Source organism: Vigna unguiculata, chromosome 1 (genome assembly GCF_037176805.1).
Source record: "Vigna unguiculata cultivar grain cowpea cultivar isolate G323 ecotype 2 chromosome 1, ASM3717680v1, whole genome shotgun sequence".
NCBI classification, from domain to species: domain Eukaryota; kingdom Viridiplantae; phylum Streptophyta; class Magnoliopsida; order Fabales; family Fabaceae; genus Vigna; species Vigna unguiculata.
The window spans coordinates 4,881,959-4,902,094 of NC_140792.1; the positions used below are offsets into that span (position 1 = coordinate 4,881,959).

Below are 20,136 nucleotides of genomic sequence, written 5' to 3' on the forward strand. Positions count from 1 at the left end.
AAATGTATAACTAAGGACATGATAAGATGAAAAATACCTTAGACATCTAAGAAAACTTTTCAAATATCAACATACATACTCAATGATTGAGAAATAACGAAAATTGTTTTAGCTAAACAAAAGTTCTTCAAATGAAACAAAAATTAATAATAATAAGTAAATATTTTTTTATATTACCTAGTAAATGAAATGTTTATGTTATTAAACACTTAAATTCAGAGTATTAAACATTCTCATGTGAAAGGAAAATATAAAATAAATAAAAGTATTAAAAAATAATAAAAATATTCAAATGTGAGACATAATTTTTTTTTTAATTCACATATATCATCTTAACATAATCACATAAAGGTTATGATAAGATGAAAAATATATTGAAGATGCGAATGTGTTTTATGACAAACCAAATAATTAGAAGAAATATATATATATATATATATATATATATAGTTACTTAATTAATTATGAATATTTCAATAATTTAAACGGAGATGAATATATGGCGAGGACGGGTATTATGGCAGGATATGTACATTCCCATACCCATCCCCATACCTAATTGTAAAAGTCGGAGATTCTCCATACCCAATTGAAAAAGTTGGGAATTCTCTATACCCAATCAATGCAGAAATTTCCCGTCAATACGAGGACGAGTTCGGACAATACCCACAAAAACAAGTTTATTTGCTATCTCTAATCTTGAACAATCTCGATACTCTTTTAGAAAATTCAATCCAACTCCAATTACCTTTTTACCCTTTGCCACCACATTGTTTCAATTTACCAAAATTTTGTTAATGCCAAGATATACACAATGATTAAAGGTGGTAAAAAATGTAATCGACCGAAGGACTCATCAACCACTTTTTCTTTTTTAATTATTTATGTATTTGTTAAAATTTTTATTTTTAAAATTTGTTTATATATATACATATAAATAATTATTAAAAGTATATTTAATAATATAAATATTTTTTAAATTTTTAATTAATTAATGTTTTTAATTGGATAAATTAAAATAATTATTATATTTACTTAAAATATAATCTATTATAATTAATAATTAATCGTTAGTATTGATAATTGAAATTACAATATTATTTAAATATTTATATTTAAAAAAAATACAATATAAACAATAGAATTCCCTAAATTATTTTAATTTTTAATTTAAAAAAAATAAAAATAAAAATCGGGTCACTGGCCCACTTTTAGCCTGTGAATGATTTTGATAGATTGAAAATTTCAATCGGCCTTTGCCCCCATTTTCCACCCCTAACAGTGACTCGTATTGGAGTGGTGGGAGTGGTGTGGGTACACGTATCCGCCCATTTTTTTTAAGGTCACCTTTTGGTCTCGTTCTTCTCTTCCAATTCTTCCTTCACCATTTGCTCCTTGTCACTGTGATTTTGATTCCCTTCTTTTAAAAATGAACAAACATCAACGGAGTTTCACGGCGGCGAAGAACGGTCCTTCTCCGACCACCGCCGACCAAATATATAAACGGCGGAAAACTCCGACCAACATACTGTCTCTAGACCCCGACATCGTGTGCACCATTTTCGCTCTCCTCGACATGTTCGACCTCGTTCGCTGCTCCCTCGTTTGCAAACTATGGTACCTCGCCAACTTCCACTCTTTGTTTTTTATACAATCAATTTCAATCAAATTATCCTCAATTCGCACGTGCTTTACTGAAATTCGAGCGTGCGTATTCTTGAAGGAACGCCATCATCGAGACCCGGTCGCTGCGAGAGTTTTGTGAGAGGAACGTGAAGAATTCGTCTTCTGAATTTACCGGAAAGCCCTTGAGGGTGATTTTAGGAGAGATAGCTATGGAGCAGCATAGATTGGCTCTTCTACGTGGTGGCATTTACGTTGATCAGTGGAAGGGTCATTCAACTACGTACCTAATCTTCCCTTTTGCACTTTAGTAATGTTTTCAATCTCTTTATTTAACATAACAATTGATTTCGTGACGTTATCACAAAATTGTGAAGAGATGCAAGTGACACCTGATCGATGTTGCCAAAGGTCATAGATATCCAGAGTGAGAGAGGACTTTCAGAGAATAAACTATTGTGTAATTGCTTGATTTGGAAAGTTATGATGAGAGTATGTAGATTTTCTTTATATAGAGCAAAACAAATTTCTAACAGCTTTGTGCTCTTAACATAGTTTCACAAATTTACATTTGCACGTTGTTTGCATAAAAGGAGCAAGTCCAGACATTATGATGTGTGTCATTTCAACATCATGAAACGTTCTGGAATCTGCCATTGGAATAATATTTGTAACATTGGGTTCAATATTCATTTGGGAGGCATTAGTCATTAGATGGTGCTTTTTCACATGATAGTAAGTCGTTGAATCGAATGAGGTATTTGGGAATGGATGGTTTATTAGTGTGGATCTGTTTATTGGCCAAGTCCAAATGAGGCCCTATTTTGTTGTCGTAAGTGCATGGCTTTCATTTAGTAATCCATAAATAGAACTTTAACATTTTTTTGACAATTATTCATGTTTTTCAAAATAGAAAACTTGAAGCACTTTTAAAATTTTATTGAAGTGAATGTTAATGCTAGGATATAATTTTGCATGATTCTTCTGAGTTTCTTGGTAAGTAAAGAATTTTTACTCCCATAATTTTTCCTTCCCTTCTCTAGTAGCATTAGTCCCATGCTCTCAATATGTCTGCTGCAACCATCACGGCTTCCATAAGTATTGATGAATCTTTGGGCATAAGTTGACTAATCTATATTCAGTGCATTATAGCATGCCCTTTTGTTTGTGTCTGAGTTATAACTGCTCACCAAGTTAACATGCAAGATTTATATTGATTGCCAATACCTACCTTTCAATTCAGGGTTGCTCAGTGCCGAATGAAAATGGGCGTGCTAGGTACTGGCGTGGGTGATAAGGTATGGGTGGCATTTTATCTTCTATATTTCCAATTTCTGATTCTCAAAAGGTTTCATTCCCTAAGCTGCTGGCATAGCACAAAATGTTTACTGTCTGTTCCAGAGATTACCAACTTCTTGAACGTGGATTATAACTGTTTTTGTGTCTCAACTTTTTGAGACTTGCATGTCTCATACAAAGTACAAATTTACAATTAGTAAGTTGATAATTTGGTTGTTATGAATAACAGTACATCAATATACATCTCCACCATTTACAAGACAAATATATGAAGATCTCACATTGATTGAGGAACTTGTATTTTATATATATCGCAACAAATTGACAATGTTATAAAGGGATTGGGACTTGAGTATTTTGGGGTGCCTAAATCCCCGTTGAATAGTATGGGATCCTCAGTGGAGTATTTAAGTGTTTGGTTCTTTCCCAAGGGCTTGGGTACTTATAGATTGGTATCGGAGTTGGTTGTCAAAGTCTTGAAAAGGGCTACCTATGGAGGGTTCTGACTATTGAGGAAATTGACATTCTTTTTCATTCTTTTTTTTTTTATTTGTTCACTACATATTATTTATATACCATAAAAGATTATCTGGCATGAAGTGTTACCAAATGAAGTGTTGTAGAGTGAGTACGAGACATTAAGTCTTTGGGGTTGTGCTATGATATTATAGGTTTCTAAACCCCATATTGAGTAGTATATGAGATTCTCAATGGAGTAAGTTCTTGGTCTAGATTTTAAGGGTGACTTCTCTAAGTGCTTGGGTACGTATCACAAGGCAATCAACTATCAATTGTTCTTCAATTTGATTGACATCATTATGAAATTATCTGGTCATTTCTGAAGTAACAATTTAGTTGATTTGTATTCTATAAATATAAGAGCTTTTTCTGCTTAGTGTGAGTCTTATTACAAATAGTATGATATAGTTTCTGACTACATTAGGCCTTGTACTAATTATTTCCATGGCATTATGACAGGTTATTCGTCTCTGGTCATTAGACAGCCAAAAGTGCATAGAAGAACACTCAATCCCAGATACGTTCCCTTTAATTGACTTTGATTTTGATGAGAGCAAGGTGAATGAATTGAATGAATGCTTTATCGATTTAACTTTCCAGAGCACATATAAGGAATTTCATTGTATCAGTAAATCATATGATACCACCTGTTTTAAATATTTTTCTTTATTGGGAATGAAAAGCGTTACTATGAAATTTAATCAACTTATTTCATTAGTTATCATATCCTTCATATGTAAGACTTCAGTGATGTACAAGGAGAAGGAAGAATACCCAATCAGAACTTGGGAGGGAGAATAGGCAACTAACTCTGTCTTGGCTGTGGAGTGTGACATCATGACACCTGATGCAGTTGGGAGGAACTGTAAACAGTGAAGTCTGCTGGTAGAGGAAGATAAGAAGAAATTGGGTTGAACTCTTGTTCTGGGAGATCAGCACTCTCAAACTGCTCAGATTTGTTTCCCTTTAATAGAGTTCATAGTGGATAGAAAAGGGGGTGAGAGTGACAAGATGAAGAAGTTTCTTGTTTAACTAAATTTATACAAGAGAGATGAAGCTATTTATAGTCCAGTAATACTTGCACTGCAAGCTACTACGAACTTGTCACTCAGCAGATAACAAATCATTAGAATTTCTAAGAAAGTAACTGTACAACTGAAACTGTAACAGTAAAGTAACTGTGTCGTAACTGAAACTATAACAGAAAAGTAACTATAAAACAGGATTACTTAACTACTCTATTATTCTTTTATTTCTATTGATCTGAATGCAGTTTTGGTCTTTCTTCAGTAGATATGAGTCTTGTAAACTTTATACAAATACATACTTTGGTAATTTCTTCAACTATAATGCCCTGATACCAATCATCTAATTCATAATAATCTTGAGAGAATTGCTTTACAAAAGCTAGCTATATAGTGGGAGAGCCCAGGTCTTTATAATCCTCACACTAAAGTCCTACACATCTGTTCTGGGGGGGGGGGGGGGGGGGGGGGGGGGAAGGAGACCTTATCGGATTGCCTCGAGTCCTCCTTGAACAGAGTCTGTGTTTTCTCCACTGGTTTCTTGTTTTTTCCCTGGGCCCCCTTTTTCCCTTTTTATATCCTTGTCGCCCCTGGTCGTGGTCCAGTTTCCCTGAACATCGTGGAGGGTAAGTTACCAAGGATTTAGGAGGTAGTGGTCAGCTTTCCCGAATATACCGAGTATTTCGGTTTCTCGACGTGGCAGACAGGTCAAGAGCGAGCCTTCTAGCTGACGCGTTGCGAAAAGTTCGGCTGATTAGACCGAGTAAAGATCGGCTCAGCCAGGGGTACAACATCCAACTTGGGACCTCTTGCTACTAACATCCCAGTACACTCTGTAGAGCTTGTCTGGGCTGATTGGGCTCCAGTCCTTTGTCTAATCTAGGTCAAACACTCAATGCTAGAGTTATCACCTGCATGAATGTTGTGTCCTGTATTTGTTTGAAATTTTCTATGTAATTTAGTTGTACTGCAAATCATCTGAAGGCCAGTGTTATTTTATTTTTGCTACATCTTTTAATTTATACTGTTAATTTGCCTAAAAAGTGCTGGGGTCAATTTAAGTTTCTTGAAGTTGCTGACTTGTGTAAGAATGTATCCTTTATGGTTCCTGAACTCCAAAAATTTATTTTCAGATTGTTGGTCTAATTGGTAGTCATTTATGCATATGGCGGCGGAATGGAAAAAGAAGCATATTTCCTTCACTTGAAGGCAAATTTGTAAAAGGTTCATGCATGCGGTAAACTAAACAACACTCTTTTTCAATTCTTATCTTTTTGTGTGGAGTAGTAAGTTGGGAATCTATTTAGTTGAATAATAATATGTGGTGAATTGCCTGAATTAAGCACTCAATAGGATCTTTGTTATAGTCAGTCAGAATCAGGTTGAATTATGTTTAAGAGAACTAATTAGGGTATGTAACTCTCTTGGATAATGATAAGCCACTGTACGTGAGTCTGCCTCTTTAGCTATCCTAGACATTGATCCTAGTAATAGAAATAGATTCTGTTGAAATCGACAACACAGAAAAATTGGATTGAATACTGTGTCTGAATATTCAATGGATGAGCTTATACAGACTCGCTATATTTATTATGCATGAATAGAGGATATTTTGTTTCCTCTAATGTAAGGATTACATGACTATTATAATAAACAAAATATGTTAATCTGATTCTTAACACTCTCTCAAGCTAAAACATATAAATCATGTACCAAGCTTTTTGCGTATGTAGCCTATTCTTGGTCCCCTCACAGATTAGGTGAAGACATTTGTTAACTGGTCAGTAGAGTTGACAGAGTTTGCATCATAAATCCTGACTCAGTCTTCTCCCTGATGAATTGATGATCAACCTCAACTCCTCTCATGTAATATTGGATTAGAGGCAATATGTAAAGTTGCTTGAGTATCATAGATCGATACCATTGTTGTAACCCCTCCAAAATTGAGTTCTATAAGTGGTTGTTTTATCCATAACATAAGAAACCACGAGTTACTAAAGACATAGACTTGTATTCTTCTACTTAAGCTTTCTAAGATACTAAATTTCCTCTTATCAATCCCCAATTACGCAAAAGTGGATCACCTATCACTGGCTGAACTAGACCAGTTGGTATCTAAGTATCCAACTATCTGAGCTTGTCCCTTGACTTTGTAAATAAGACCCTTTCTGATAAAATACTTGAGGATGGGCTGATACAATACAACGGAAAAAAGGTAGTGGAGAAGACCATGTTAGTGTAAGGCCCAAAGTTGGGAAGGTTTATTCTAGAAAAAAGAAAGCAGGCCCAAAGAATAGTAATTATTTAAGAGGGTAGTGACGTGGCAAGGGATCTTGAATTAGTGGGAATTCAGGTATTTGAGAGGGGAGGAAAGAGAAGGAAGCACGGAGAGTTTGTTATGGAATAGGGTAAGAGAGCTGTCTCTCTGGAGGAGTCATAGACTTGGAAAAGATAGTATACCGAGTTGAGCCTTGTGTGCTCATTTCACGTATTCAATAATACAGTTTCCAAATACTACATTATTCTTTTCTGTTTCTATTTTGGATTGATTTTTCTATCATCCTTTCCTAGAACACTTTTAGTATACTTCAATATTTGATGGAATGCACCTGATTGGTCTTGGCAAGGAGTGTTCAAGAATTGTCTCACCATGCTCACAACAAAAGAAGTATATGGATGAATGAATGGGAGATAGTTTAGTTTGCCAACCAACGTCCTATATTTTCTAGGACCTGATAAGGGCTCCCTTGATTGGGTAGTAATTTGACATTAGGATCCATTCCGTGGGAGTGTCTTCTAGTTTATCCTAAGAAAATACATTTAATAGTTCTAACAAACAACTTTTCCAATTCTAGTGAAACATCATGAAGAAAACATGTACACCCAAAGACATTGATTTTCAAGTGGACAGCCGTTCATTTGGAAAAATGATGGAGTGAGAAATTTGATTTTCAAGTGAAGAGGACATTCTATTTATTAAAATACATGTAGTGAGCATGGTATCACCCCAATAGTATGTAGGAACATTTGCATTAAAGATTAGGGTGTTTACAGTTTTCATCAAATGTCTGATTTTATTTTAGATATTCCGTTTTGTTGAAGTGTACGAGAACACGTAGGTTGATGTGAAATGTCATGTGAAGATAAGGAGGATGACAATTCGAGGATAAAAATTCTTTGGCATTATCACTTCAAAAAGTTTTAATTGTTTCCCAAACTAGTTCTTGATTTTATTGAAGAAAGACATAAAAATAGACAAGTTTAGATCTATCTTTAATTAAAAGTATACCCAACTACATTGTGGATATTCATCAATAAAAGAAACAAAATATATTCAACTAAACCATGAAACATGACTTGGACCCAATATATTTGAATTGGTAGCAAAAGTTCAGTTACATCCTTTTCAGTTTGTTTTGGAGAGGAGACCTAACATATTTTCCCAAGTGACATGACTCACTATCTAACATTTCCAATTTCTGGAGACTTGGAACCAAAATTTTTAACTTTGACAAATTGGGGTGATCAATTGATCATGAAAAAGCTTAGGGGGCAAAACAGAAACGCAAGATACAAATGGTTGTGCTGCAAAATAATATAGACCTTGGGATTCATGTCCTATGCCAATCATTTGATCAACGTTCTTGAATGATAGAAGAATCAAATCGAATGTTACATAACAATTTAAGGAGTTTTTTAATTGATTTGAGAGATTAGATTAAAAGGTCAGTCAGGGATTATATAGAACAAAATTTAAATTTTGTGAATGAGAATAGGAAACTTGGTCAATTCCTTTGGAAGCAATTTTGGACCCATTAGCTAACGTAATAAGGTTAGAAAATTTAAGGGGTGACATGGAAGAAAATAAAGCAGCATTAGCAGTTGTGTGATCAGATTCAGAAGTACCTGAGTTAATAATCCATGGATTTTGATTAGTAATTGATGAAGAAATATATGTTGTTGAAACATTGAGAGTAGAAGAAATATTTGTGGTTTTCTGGTATATTCTGGGAAGTAATCCTCGAGAGACCTTAAATTTAAATTTTTTAGACAGATAAATTTGTTGTATTTCCTAGAAAGTCATGGAGAGAGTACCAATTTTCTTGAGTATGGCCCATCTTATCTCAATAGGAACATTGAGGGTGACTAAGACTATCTCCTCGATTTCCACAACCTCTTCCTAAGGAAGAAATCATTGCATAGGATTCAACCACTTTGGTTGAACTTTCCCTTTTTACATGCTTAGTTAGGGGTAACAAAATGGGCTAGCTCGGCTTGTTGTGGCCCGGTCTGGGCTATAGTATGTAACCTGCCCTGCCAAAGGATAGGATGGCGAGCTGCCAATATTTTCTTTTTCTTTAATTTTACTTTTAAAATTTGTTTTTATATATATAGATTTTTTTATAAATATATATTAAAGGCATATTTAATCCTATAAGCATTTCTAAGTTTTTAATTGATTAATTAATGTTTTTAATTGGATAAATTAAAATAGTCATTATATATACATTACATGTTAACTTACTCTATTATAATTAATAATTAGAACGCAATTTGTAAGTTTTAATGGTTTAAGTTATAATACTATTGTATATTTGCATTCTTAAAGAAATATAATATAGGAAAACTAATCTTTTAAATTATTTTTTATTTTAATTTTATTTTTTAATTTAAAAAATGCCAGTGGGTTGGCCCGTTTTTCCTGCCAATTTGGCCAGTTAGGTGAGTTGGGCAAAAATGGGCTGGCAGGTTTAAATTTTCAACCCGGTTTGCCTTGATTTTGGCAGGCCGGCCTCTAGGCTGCAACCCACTTTGCCATTCCTATTATGTACATTTCTTTTTAATTATCCCTAATAGAATATCAGGTGTATCTGTATACAAATAGAAACTATATCAAGTACAATGAAAATGCGGATATAGTCGAATGGTAAAATTTCTCTTTGCCAAGGAAAAGACGCAGGTTCGATCCCTGCTATCCGCCCTATATATTTAATAGTCACAGTCTGAAAAATCATAGAATTTACTGAGTAAAAGAGGGAGTTTCTTGACTCAGCAGTGTCTGGTTGTGGATGTGATGTGATCAAAATATGAATGCAAACTTCATAGGATCAGTGCTTTATATAGCTTGTCAATCTTTGTCTAATTCCTTCTAATGAATCAACATCTAAAACATTTTCAATTCTTCTACTTCAGACTGAACTTGAGCTAGATGAGTAGTGATGTCAATGTTGGTGTATTAGAGAGGAGCTATTTTCTTAGTTGAGTTGTATAGATGTTGTTTATCATTAGCAATATTTTTCTATTTTTCCAAAATGAACAAGTGTTAAAGGTTTTGAGATCCCTAAAGTTTGTGGTTCTACATATTGCCACACTACAACACAAACCTGGAAGTCAAGCTTCTTCTTGAGCATCACTCTTTGCTGATCCTCTGCTATCCTCTTTCTCTAGGTGTTCATGGTATCCTTGACTAAGGAACCAAGGTTCCATAGAGGCAGACCATGATAAATAATTTTTACCATTGAGTTTCTTTGTGGTGATAGTGGGTGTCCTAGAGATAGAGAAACTAGGTTCTAGAACATACTAAACACAACCAAGGGTGGCCATTTACAAAACCAGCAAGAAAGAAGGACAAGGGTTTAAAAGAAGCTTTATTAAAGTTGTAGAGCAGAAGATAATCAGTATTCAACAGAAGACGAAAAGCTATTTAAATATCATATCTGAAAGTTATCTTCTGTTCTGTGCTTTCAGCTACGTTGATCCAGAAGCTGTGGTTGGGTGTGATGATGGAGCTGTTCGTGTTTTTGACATGTACAGTAGGAGATGTTCTCAAATAATAAGGTATTTTGTAGATTTTCTTATGTTGATTTCTGTCCAAAACTGGTCAGCAACATTTAATATTTGATATGTATCCATGCACTTGGTAAATTCACCCTCTCAAGTTAGCTATTAAAGGGGGGATGATCACTTAAATACTTCAATGAGTATTCCATACTACTTGATGTGGACTTAGGCACCCCATAATACCCGGGTTCCCATCAACATTGGTTGAATAGGAATGGTGTAGTCATTTTTTTGGTGGCTTGGAACAAATAATACCATTCAAAAACAAAAATAATAATCTCATTCTTTTAAGTTGGTTCATTTATATTGCTTGTATCCTAAAGATGTCATGTAGCATTAATGATGTGCACAACTTGGTATCTGCAGAGTGCACCCTTTACCGATAACATGCTTATGTTTGAACGAAGATCGATTGATAGTAAGTGGCTCCACCTCAGGGAGTATAAGAATATCAGATCCATCCTCTGTTCAGCAGGTAGCAACACTTAGAACAAGTGATGCCAGAGGTAAAAATTTATCCCTTTCAATTGGCATTTGTTGGTTAAAGTCAGGGGAAGAGAAAAGTGAGAGACAATGGATGAATTCTGTGTTCAAATTTTACTAGCTGTTTTATGCAAGGGTGGCAGAATGGCCAGCTTGGCCCGTTTTGACCTAATCCGCTAAAATTGGGACAAGGGAAGTTGACCTACCATGGTTTTACCGGCTGAAAAATCTTGATCCACAGCCATTTTTTTATAATTTAATTTTTTATTATAATATATATATATATATATATATATATAATATTTTAAAGCACACTTAGTTATTTAAATATTTTGAGTCCTTAATTGGTTATTTTATGTCTCTAATTGGATAAATTAAAAGGACTATTACTTTTACACGTTAAATTACTCTATTATATTTAATAATGGAAACTTAAGTTACAAATGTTAATTTACAATATTATAGCATATGTGTATCCTTTCAAATAATACAAAAAAGTGTTAATTTTTTAAACTATTTTTTCATTTTAAGTTTTAATTTAAAAAGAAGGGTTGGCGAGGCGAGTCAAAGAGAGCTGACTCCAGCCAAAGTACCAACCTGTCTTGCCAAATTGTGGCAGGCTATTAGACCAGCTCCGAAGGTATGGTCTACTTTGTCATCCTTACTATATATATAAAATGAATTGCAAAAATTACTTTAATTAAACACCCCCCTTTCAAGCTAGAGCAAATAGGAAATGTGCACCAAGTTTGTTGTATTATTGTATATCTAATTCGTCCAAGGACCTTTCTCAAAGACTTGGTGAAAACATATCCTAACTCGTCATTTGTTTTACTAAGCAAGTGATGATACCTATATAGATAAGATCTCCCTGATGAAATGATAATCTATTTTAGTGTGTTTGGTGCTCATATAAAACAGTGGATCCATGGAGATATGCAAGGAGCTTGAATATCACATTTTGTGACTTTTGTAATCTTCACAAATTTGAGTTCTTTTAGCAACTGTTTGAACCAAATGGTTTCACACATAGTCAATCCCATGGTTTTTTTTTTCTTCAGCATTTAATCTTGAAAAAAAAAAAAAGACTTCTCCTTACTTTTTCAGGTGCATGGTTAGCACTTCCATTCTAACATGGTTCTATTGGTACACTCCAGTACTTATGGACCAATGGTACTTTAGTTGAAGTTTATAATGCTCTTTTTTGGTGGACCAGTTTTATTTGGTGAAATATTTTGTTGATCTTTATATATTGAGGATATTATTTTTGTATGCTATGGAGTGCCGTGATTAGTTGTAGCCAATATTATAAAAGCACTATACATTTCTAGTCTGATTCGATTTTTCTCTCACAGGCATAAGGACCATGTGCTTCAATCCCTCCTCTCAGCTACTGTTCGCAGGATCAGCTGTTGGACGTGCATATTGTTGGGACCTTAGGTAAATACCGCAATAGTGTAATAAAGGTTGCTCCTAAGGTGCATTCGTGCACTACAGGTGTTACACGCTGCTACAACAAAAAGTATATTGATTATATGAATTTGTTTGAGAACAGCTTTAGTCTTCTTTGTTAGAGGGAATTAAATAGACAAAGTAATGACTTACTAAAAAAATTATCTGAAGCTGATATAACGTTTATGAACATCCTAAAAGGGTAGGAAACTCCTAAAGAAATTAAGACTGCTGTAATGAAGCACATTATATCTTCTCTGGCTCTAATGAGTTGTTTCATTCCCAGAAATTTGGAATTTTCGTATTTCCATTACATTATTGATTAGTGCTGGAACTTTTATGTCTCAGACAAGGTAAGAATGGGAAAAATAAAACGTTTGTTCCTAGGACATTAACTACAACACGAACTTAGTTGAGGGCAGTGATAGCAAGTCATTTTTTATCTGGAACAGAAATTGTTTCTACTGCAAGCATAAGCCACTAATGACCCGTTTCAGTTTAATCACGACAAAGTGTTCTCTATTTTGTTTAATCATATGCTCAACCTTGTTTGTCCATTTCATGCAGAACAAGGAAACTGTTGTGGAGCAACCGAGTGAGTCCTAATGTTATATACTCCCTACAGCACATGCAGAATGACACATCAACATTAGTCGTTGGTGGAATAGATGGCATCTTAAGATTGCTAAATCAGAACGATGGCAAAACTGTTTCTTGTTTTGTTGTGGGTGATAGATTGTTATCAACATTTCAAAGTCCTTCTGGTTTCATTCAAAGAAGAAAAGGGCAGAGGTTGCCCGAAGATAACATCATAAATATTGAGCCCCTCGTACCTAGGACCGATCGACCTTCTATTACATGCCTCGCTGTTGGAATGAAGAAGATTGTTACCACACACAATACCAATGATATCAGATTATGGAAATTCGAAAGCTGACATTTCTTTGTAAAAGTAAGTATTTAATTTTCTGAACAGTGTTTGTAAATAATAATTATCTTTTCGAAGAGCTAGAGTGACGAAGAAAAGTTTATCGTTCTAAAGAATTATAACCATTGTACAATCCGTGAATTTTGTTAAGCTATGATCGCCTTCTTGTGCATCATATAAAGCTCTGGTTCATAATTTCGGGTAGTTTGAGCCTCCGTTCTCTAAATAGAATTTCTATCGTGGAAGAGTTTTATAAAAAAAAATAACAATAAATTTTATTCTTATGGGTATCATTTTAGCTATTAAGATCTCTTGGCTGGTAGCTATAGAGGTGTGTGGTTGGAGTGTGATTATTTTTAGATTTGTTAAGTTTTTACTTATTCTCAAGGTGTTCTCATGATCTCTTAAAGGTAGATAGATGAGGTATCTCACATTTTTTATTTTTTCATAAAGGAAATCATTTTAAGCTTACAAATTTTATGATCGATAAAAGATTAGACATGAAGTGGTTTGATCTCTTGTTATTAGTGTGGAGTTTTTTCATAATACGTATAAAGCCCCTTTATTTAATTCTTTTTGAGGAAATTTATTCTGTAAGTTTTTCATCATGAGTTTGGTTTGGTTTTTGATATTTTTTATTTCTTTTTTTAATAAATTATTTTTGTGTGTACCATAATGATGCTTGATATGAGTTATTAAAAAAAAAAGCCTATACTATACTTTTGGGTGTTTTTTGTAATCTAATTAAACTATGCATCATTTTGCAGAAGAAAAAAAAAAGCATGGAGATAGCTACACAGTAAACAATTAACAAAGTAAATAAATAAAATTACACAGTAAAAAATTAAAAATTTCATACATGACAGAAAATAAAGAAACTAAATTTGCAGAATCTATAACTATATATGTAATTTCCCCTACAATCGCGTTTATATTTTTAAAATATATAAAAAAATTGTATTATTTTGGTGCGTGTTTTATTTTACTATTGTAACTACAGTCTAAGTTTTTCTTCCACAATTTTATTCATAATATTCAAATAACCCAATCCTCTAATACACAACCAATCATAAAACGTTAACTATTTATTATGTAATTGTCATTGTATTTTTGTTATTAGTTGTTTTTTAATTATAGAGTAAATAACTCTAACAATAAAAATATTTGAGAAACTTGAGCGGAACAAGATGTTTTAAAAGTAACAAGATGAAATTGAAAATAAAATACATTTATATAAAATAAAAATGTAAAACTAAAATCCAAAACAAAATATTTTCTCTAAAAAAAAAAAAGATATCCAAAATTAGCATTAATCATTTTATTTATTGGGTGCAGTGTTGGTACCTTAGTGAAAGAAGCGATAGCTAGCGAAGAGAGTTAGGGAAAGGGGAAAGAAAATGGTGTGCATAAGGAAGGCGACGGTGAAGGACCTTCTGGCGATGCAGGCGTGCAACCTCTTCTGCCTCCCTGAGAACTACCAGATGAAGTATTACTTCTATCACATCCTCTCATGGCCTCAGCTTCTCTACGTCGCCGAGGACTACAACGGTCGCATCGTCGGCTACGTCCTCGCCAAGATGGAGGAGGAAACCACCGACTGCCACGGCCACATCACCTCCCTCGCCGTCCTCCGCACCCACCGCAAACTCGGTCTCGCCACCAAACTCATGACCGCCGCACAGAACGCCATGGAGCAGGTACATCACTTCTTCTATCTTTCAATAGATCAATTATATTGCCTCAAAATATTCAGGGACTAAAATCACTGGTAATTAAAAATTGAGAGAATAAAATTTAGGATTTAGGGTTCCAATTCTGGATTTTGTAAAATATAGAACCGAATTTGAATCAGGCTAAGTATATTTACATATATTTGTTTTCTCGGTCTTGTATTGGATTCTCCCACACAGGTGTTTGGTGCCGAGTACGTGTCCCTGCACGTGCGCAAGAGCAACCGCGCGGCCTTCAATTTGTACACGGAGACCTTGGGGTACAAGATTCATGATGTGGAGGCTAAGTATTATGCGGACGGAGAGGATGCTTATGACATGAGGAAGCAGCTCAAGGGGAAGCAGCAGCATCAGCAGCACCATCATCACCACCATCACCATCACCACCACCACCATCACGAACATGGAGGCATGTGTTGTTCCGGAGAGGTCAAGGGGAATGCCAAAGCCACTTGATTGAATGGTTAAAAAGTAGTGGAACGAAATGAGACTTTTGGTTTGAAGTATTAGGCTGTGGTTGAATTGTGTTGTGCAAACTTGTTGTAGATTTATTGGGCTGTGTTGCCTCATTTTGATATCAATTTTTTGTTTGCTGTCTTGGTTTTGGCTTCGTGATGCCTGAATGAATAACAGGGTTGCTGCGATTTGGTGTCTTTGTTGTTTTTTGTCACGGGAATTATTTTATTTGCACTTGAGGACTTGCTGTCAGCAGTTTTTTCTTGCAGGCACTATAGATTGGTGTCGTGCTATGTGGAGCGGCATTGATCTTCTACTGGAGCTTCATTTGTGTTGCACCATGGTATCAGCATAGCTGTTGCTGTTGTGGCCACTACTGTCTACAGTTTTGCTGGGAAAAAGGTTTGTTGGATGTTCTACTGCTTTCTTCATAGTAGCGGTTATACTTTGTGTTTTATGCCACTGTAGCTTCATGTTTTGAAGTGGCGATTCATGCCACTACTTGTAGTTATTCACTAGGTATTACAGAAAATGAGGATGAATATTTGCAGTACCAAGCTACTTATTAATGGAGTGTTACTTCCTTGCTGTGGATTAACTGAAATTGAGTATTTTTTCATTTCTGATGCAAATCGGGTGAAAGAATTGGGTGATTGTGGAGTCAGTATAACAAGGATCTTGACGAATAAAAGAGGCTATTTTTTCAGTGTGTCTTAGCATCCTATGCTCATCTCAATTTTTAGCTGCTAGATCATTGATTTTTTTTATGAGAAGTGTGAATGCAGTTGGTGCAATATTAATCATATGCATGGTAGTAAAAATTGAGATCGTTCTTGGAGTATATTTACTGCATTATTACTTATTTCCTAATTTAGGTATAGTATTTGAATTTCCTCTTTTAAGAATGCAACCTCTTGTAGGCAAAAGTAGAACTGTGTAGACATCCCGTTTCTTCAGAGGTTTTCCTTTTACTTTTTCTTTTTCTTATTGGTTTGTATACATTTTTGTTTTTCAAATTCATAAAACTTGTATTAGCAGCTAATCCGCTTTGTAATTTCAATTTAAAGAAACATTCTTTCACCCGTGGCACGCTTGTATTGTTCATTAAGACCTCCGTTTTCAATTATTAAATACAAAATAAACATGTTTTATGACATTGACATGTGTGTCGAAATGTCTATACATGTTTAGTGAAGAAAGAGAATGTCTAGGAAATGTTAAAACAAGATTTTGAATCCAAGAACAAAGAACGTTCTAAGAAGAAAACATATATTTGCTGTTATATTTAAATATACTATATCCAAAGTTAGAAATTATGTGTCAAATAAAGTTAGATAGACAAATTAATGTTATATTATCAATGAAGTGCATTAGGGAAGTGTATTAAATATAATTTATACCGAATAGTGGCCGTTTTTATCCTTCTCATATCGTAAACGATATTAAACAATAGACACTCGTAGCTTCTTGCAAAAACTTGCTTTCAGAAATAGAAGATATGACAACAATCCATCTATCAATTTTAACTTTTCTATAAATTGTATTTCTTTCTTTGAATGTTTTCCTTACTAACCTCAATTTAATCTTTACATTTCTCTATCTAATTTGCTTCTGTGTGGTACCTTTTTTCATATTTATTTGGAGTAACAAACAAAATTTGAAGGGGTTAAGAGAATACCTGAGGGTGTGCACATATTTCAAATATGCTATTGTAAAAAAGTACTTTGAAATTCATTTAGAACCTTTTGTCATATTTATTTGGAGGAACAAACAAAAATCGAAGGGGTTAAAGAGAATACTGGAGGATGTGTACCTATGATGCACAAATATAATATGTGTATTAAATATAATACGTATATGATATGTCAATATGTATATTTTGAAAACAATAGGAAATGATGTTATAGACACTTAATAAAAGAATATTGAAAAATGTACAATAATTTTTAAAACATAACAAATATGTAATTGTTATTGTGTGAATCTAAATCAAAACTATATATACTAAAGTTGTTAATATAAAAAATATAAATTATTATCATCATAAAATTATTGCTACAAGAAAACTCTTCAATAGTGACTAATTTTAATAATCAAAGATGTTAGAGACCAATTTTTTAATTAGAGATTAATTATTTTAATAGTCAAATCCTTGGTAGCTAATGTTAATGATAAATTTAAAAATCAATTTATAATAAAAACTATTTTAATTATCAATTTAGTGACCAATTATAATTTTTTGGAATTATTTTAGTTGTCAACAATTTTTAGTTTTTAAATTGGTACCTAAATTGGTCACTATATAATGATTAATTTTTTTTGTCACAAAATTGGTTATGATTCAAATATTTTCTTGTAGTTTATTACGATTTTATAAATTAGATACTTCACTGAAAAGTATCGATAAAGTATCTTACAGTATTAAACATGGATATGTGTCGGACATGGATATATGATCCAAGTTGAAGTATTGATGCATCATAGGCAGTGGCGGATTATTATGAGTGCAAGGAGGGGCCTTGGCCCCCCCAAAATTTTGAAAGTTTTTTTACAATAGATATTTTAATTTTTTTAATTATAAATATTAGGTATTTTGATTTTATTTTGTTATAAATATTAAATCAAATATTTATTTCTTTTATAAACATAATAATTAATACTAATAAATAATAAAATATAAAATCAAATATAATAAAGAATAAAGATTAAAAAGATTTATCAAAATATTTTTTATTATTTGTTTTCATTTATAGATTGTGTTTTTCATAAATTGTTTTCATATTTAATTCTCATTTGTTTTCTTTTGTTTCTGAAAAGAAAAAGATCTATTATTTTTTCTCTTATTTCTCCTTTATTCTCTTCCATCCTCGAGGAAGAAAAGAAGAAGATCATTCTTTCGTCTCACTTGATAGTGAAATATTAATTCAATAATTTATTTAATGAGCCTCTTTTATATGTCTATGCCTTGAATTTCTTACAAATTGTTCTCATCTTCCATTCTTACCTATTTTCTTTCCTTTCGGAAGAGAAAAAATCAATTATTTTTGCTTTCATCTCTGAACTGTTCTCTTCCATTCTCGAAGAAATAAAGAAGAAGGTAATTCTCTTTTGTATCACTTGATAGTGAAATATTAGTTTAATAATTTATTTAATGAGCCTCTTTTAGATTAATTTTTTATTTTATCAACATAGAAGAGAAAATAATTGTACTCTGTGTTTTTTATAATTGAATTTTAAGTGTGGTTTGATTATCATCGAATTTTTTTTTTTTGTATTTATGTCTCTCAATTTTTTATTAGATTATGATAAATCCTTTTTTAGTATTTTTTTTAAAATAGGTATATTGATGAAGAATAAAAGAATAGATTATTTAAATAGGTATATTGATAAATCATTTTTGGTATTTATGTCTCTCATTTTTCTTCTTATACTTCATTTTTTATTGTGTTAGTGACAATAATAAAATGTATAAATTTTGGATGTATTATTTGGGCACCCCCAACAATGTTGGTCAAGATCCGTCACTGATCATAGGTGTGTACATATTTCAAATAAGGTATTGTAAAAAAGTACTTTGAAAGTCAACAAGAGAGACAAGTTAAAAGAAGAGTGACTTGTCGTAATGTAAGGTGTAGAATACTAGGGAATATATATATATATATATATATATATATATATATATATATATATATATATATATATATATATATATATATATATATATATATATATAGATATATTAGATATTCGCTTAAGTCTACACTCATTTAAGTCCGTATCTTGCATAAATTTACATTTAGAAATAAAAAATTCTCAGATAAATAATTTTATAACTTTATTTTTAAAAAATCAGATAAAGTCATTTGACGATTATTTTTTATTCATTCACGTGTGATTGTTGATTAACCATTTTGTAAAATGCGATGAAGGGTAAAGAGCGTACTCTTAGCTTGATTTATTTAACTGATGACAAATAAGAGAAATCTTTCAACTCACTCACATTGATATCAAGGTTGATAACATTTTCTAATGAGTTGAAGATAACATTGTGTTGGTTAACTTCAACTTCGTCCAAACCAATTACTTATATTTTATATTTGGTTACATTTTTGTTATATATAAAGAGGGTATATGAATAAAATAAAATAAAATAAAATAACAAGTTCTTTCTGTAACATATATCTTATATCTATCATATATATCATATCTCATATATTTTCACAATTCCTAAAAATTTCCAACACCTATAATATTTCATATTATAATTATATGATTTGTAATATTTCATATTGTAATATGACTCCTAAAATTTTATAAATCTACATCAAACTTTCAATATCTAAATGCAGACTTAAACAAATATTTAATATATATATATATATATATATATATATATATATATATATATATATATATATATATATATATTCCTAAAACATAGAAATGAGTTAGAAAATATCTGAACTAAATTGTAATTCAGTTTAACTTTAATTTTAATTATTGAGGTTATTAATGAGTTATAAAAAGAGTGATTAAGAAAACAGAATTGTTGCATGTATACAAAACCACTCCGAATTATACAATAAAAATGTTTGAAGGAAGGAAACTTTTAACTATGGATGACGTATGAGTAAACTTTTGTACTTGCTATAAAGTCTAACAAATTAGAAGTGAAATTGTGTTTTGTACGTTAAAATGCATCTTGAGTCTTGAATATTTAACAAATGAACCTTCTTATATAGGCATGGTTTAAAGCTTGTTTACTGTGTATATCTTTATG

At 32.5% G+C, this 20,136-nt stretch overlaps 2 protein-coding genes across 2 annotated transcripts; both read left to right on the forward strand.

Moving 5' to 3' along the window:
* Nucleotides 1-1,257: 1,257 nt before the first annotated feature.
* On the forward strand, nt 1,258-13,374 carry LOC114186146 (F-box family protein with WD40/YVTN repeat doamin). The gene is made up of 9 exons (XM_028074209.2): nt 1,258-1,617; nt 1,724-1,906; nt 2,867-2,921; nt 3,901-3,999; nt 5,600-5,703; nt 10,215-10,304; nt 10,674-10,813; nt 12,146-12,230; nt 12,810-13,374. Exons 1-9 carry the CDS (start codon nt 1,430-1,432, stop codon nt 13,177-13,179), a joined length of 1,314 nt encoding a protein of 437 aa, XP_027930010.1. The 5' UTR covers nt 1,258-1,429; the 3' UTR covers nt 13,180-13,374.
* A 1,132-nt stretch (nt 13,375-14,506) lies between these two features.
* On the forward strand, nt 14,507-15,544 carry LOC114165482 (N-terminal acetyltransferase A complex catalytic subunit NAA10-like). Its single transcript, XM_028050113.2, has 2 exons — nt 14,507-14,867; nt 15,081-15,544. Exons 1-2 carry the CDS (start codon nt 14,568-14,570, stop codon nt 15,354-15,356), a joined length of 576 nt encoding a protein of 191 aa, XP_027905914.1. The 5' UTR covers nt 14,507-14,567; the 3' UTR covers nt 15,357-15,544.
* Nucleotides 15,545-20,136: the final 4,592 nt, after the last annotated feature.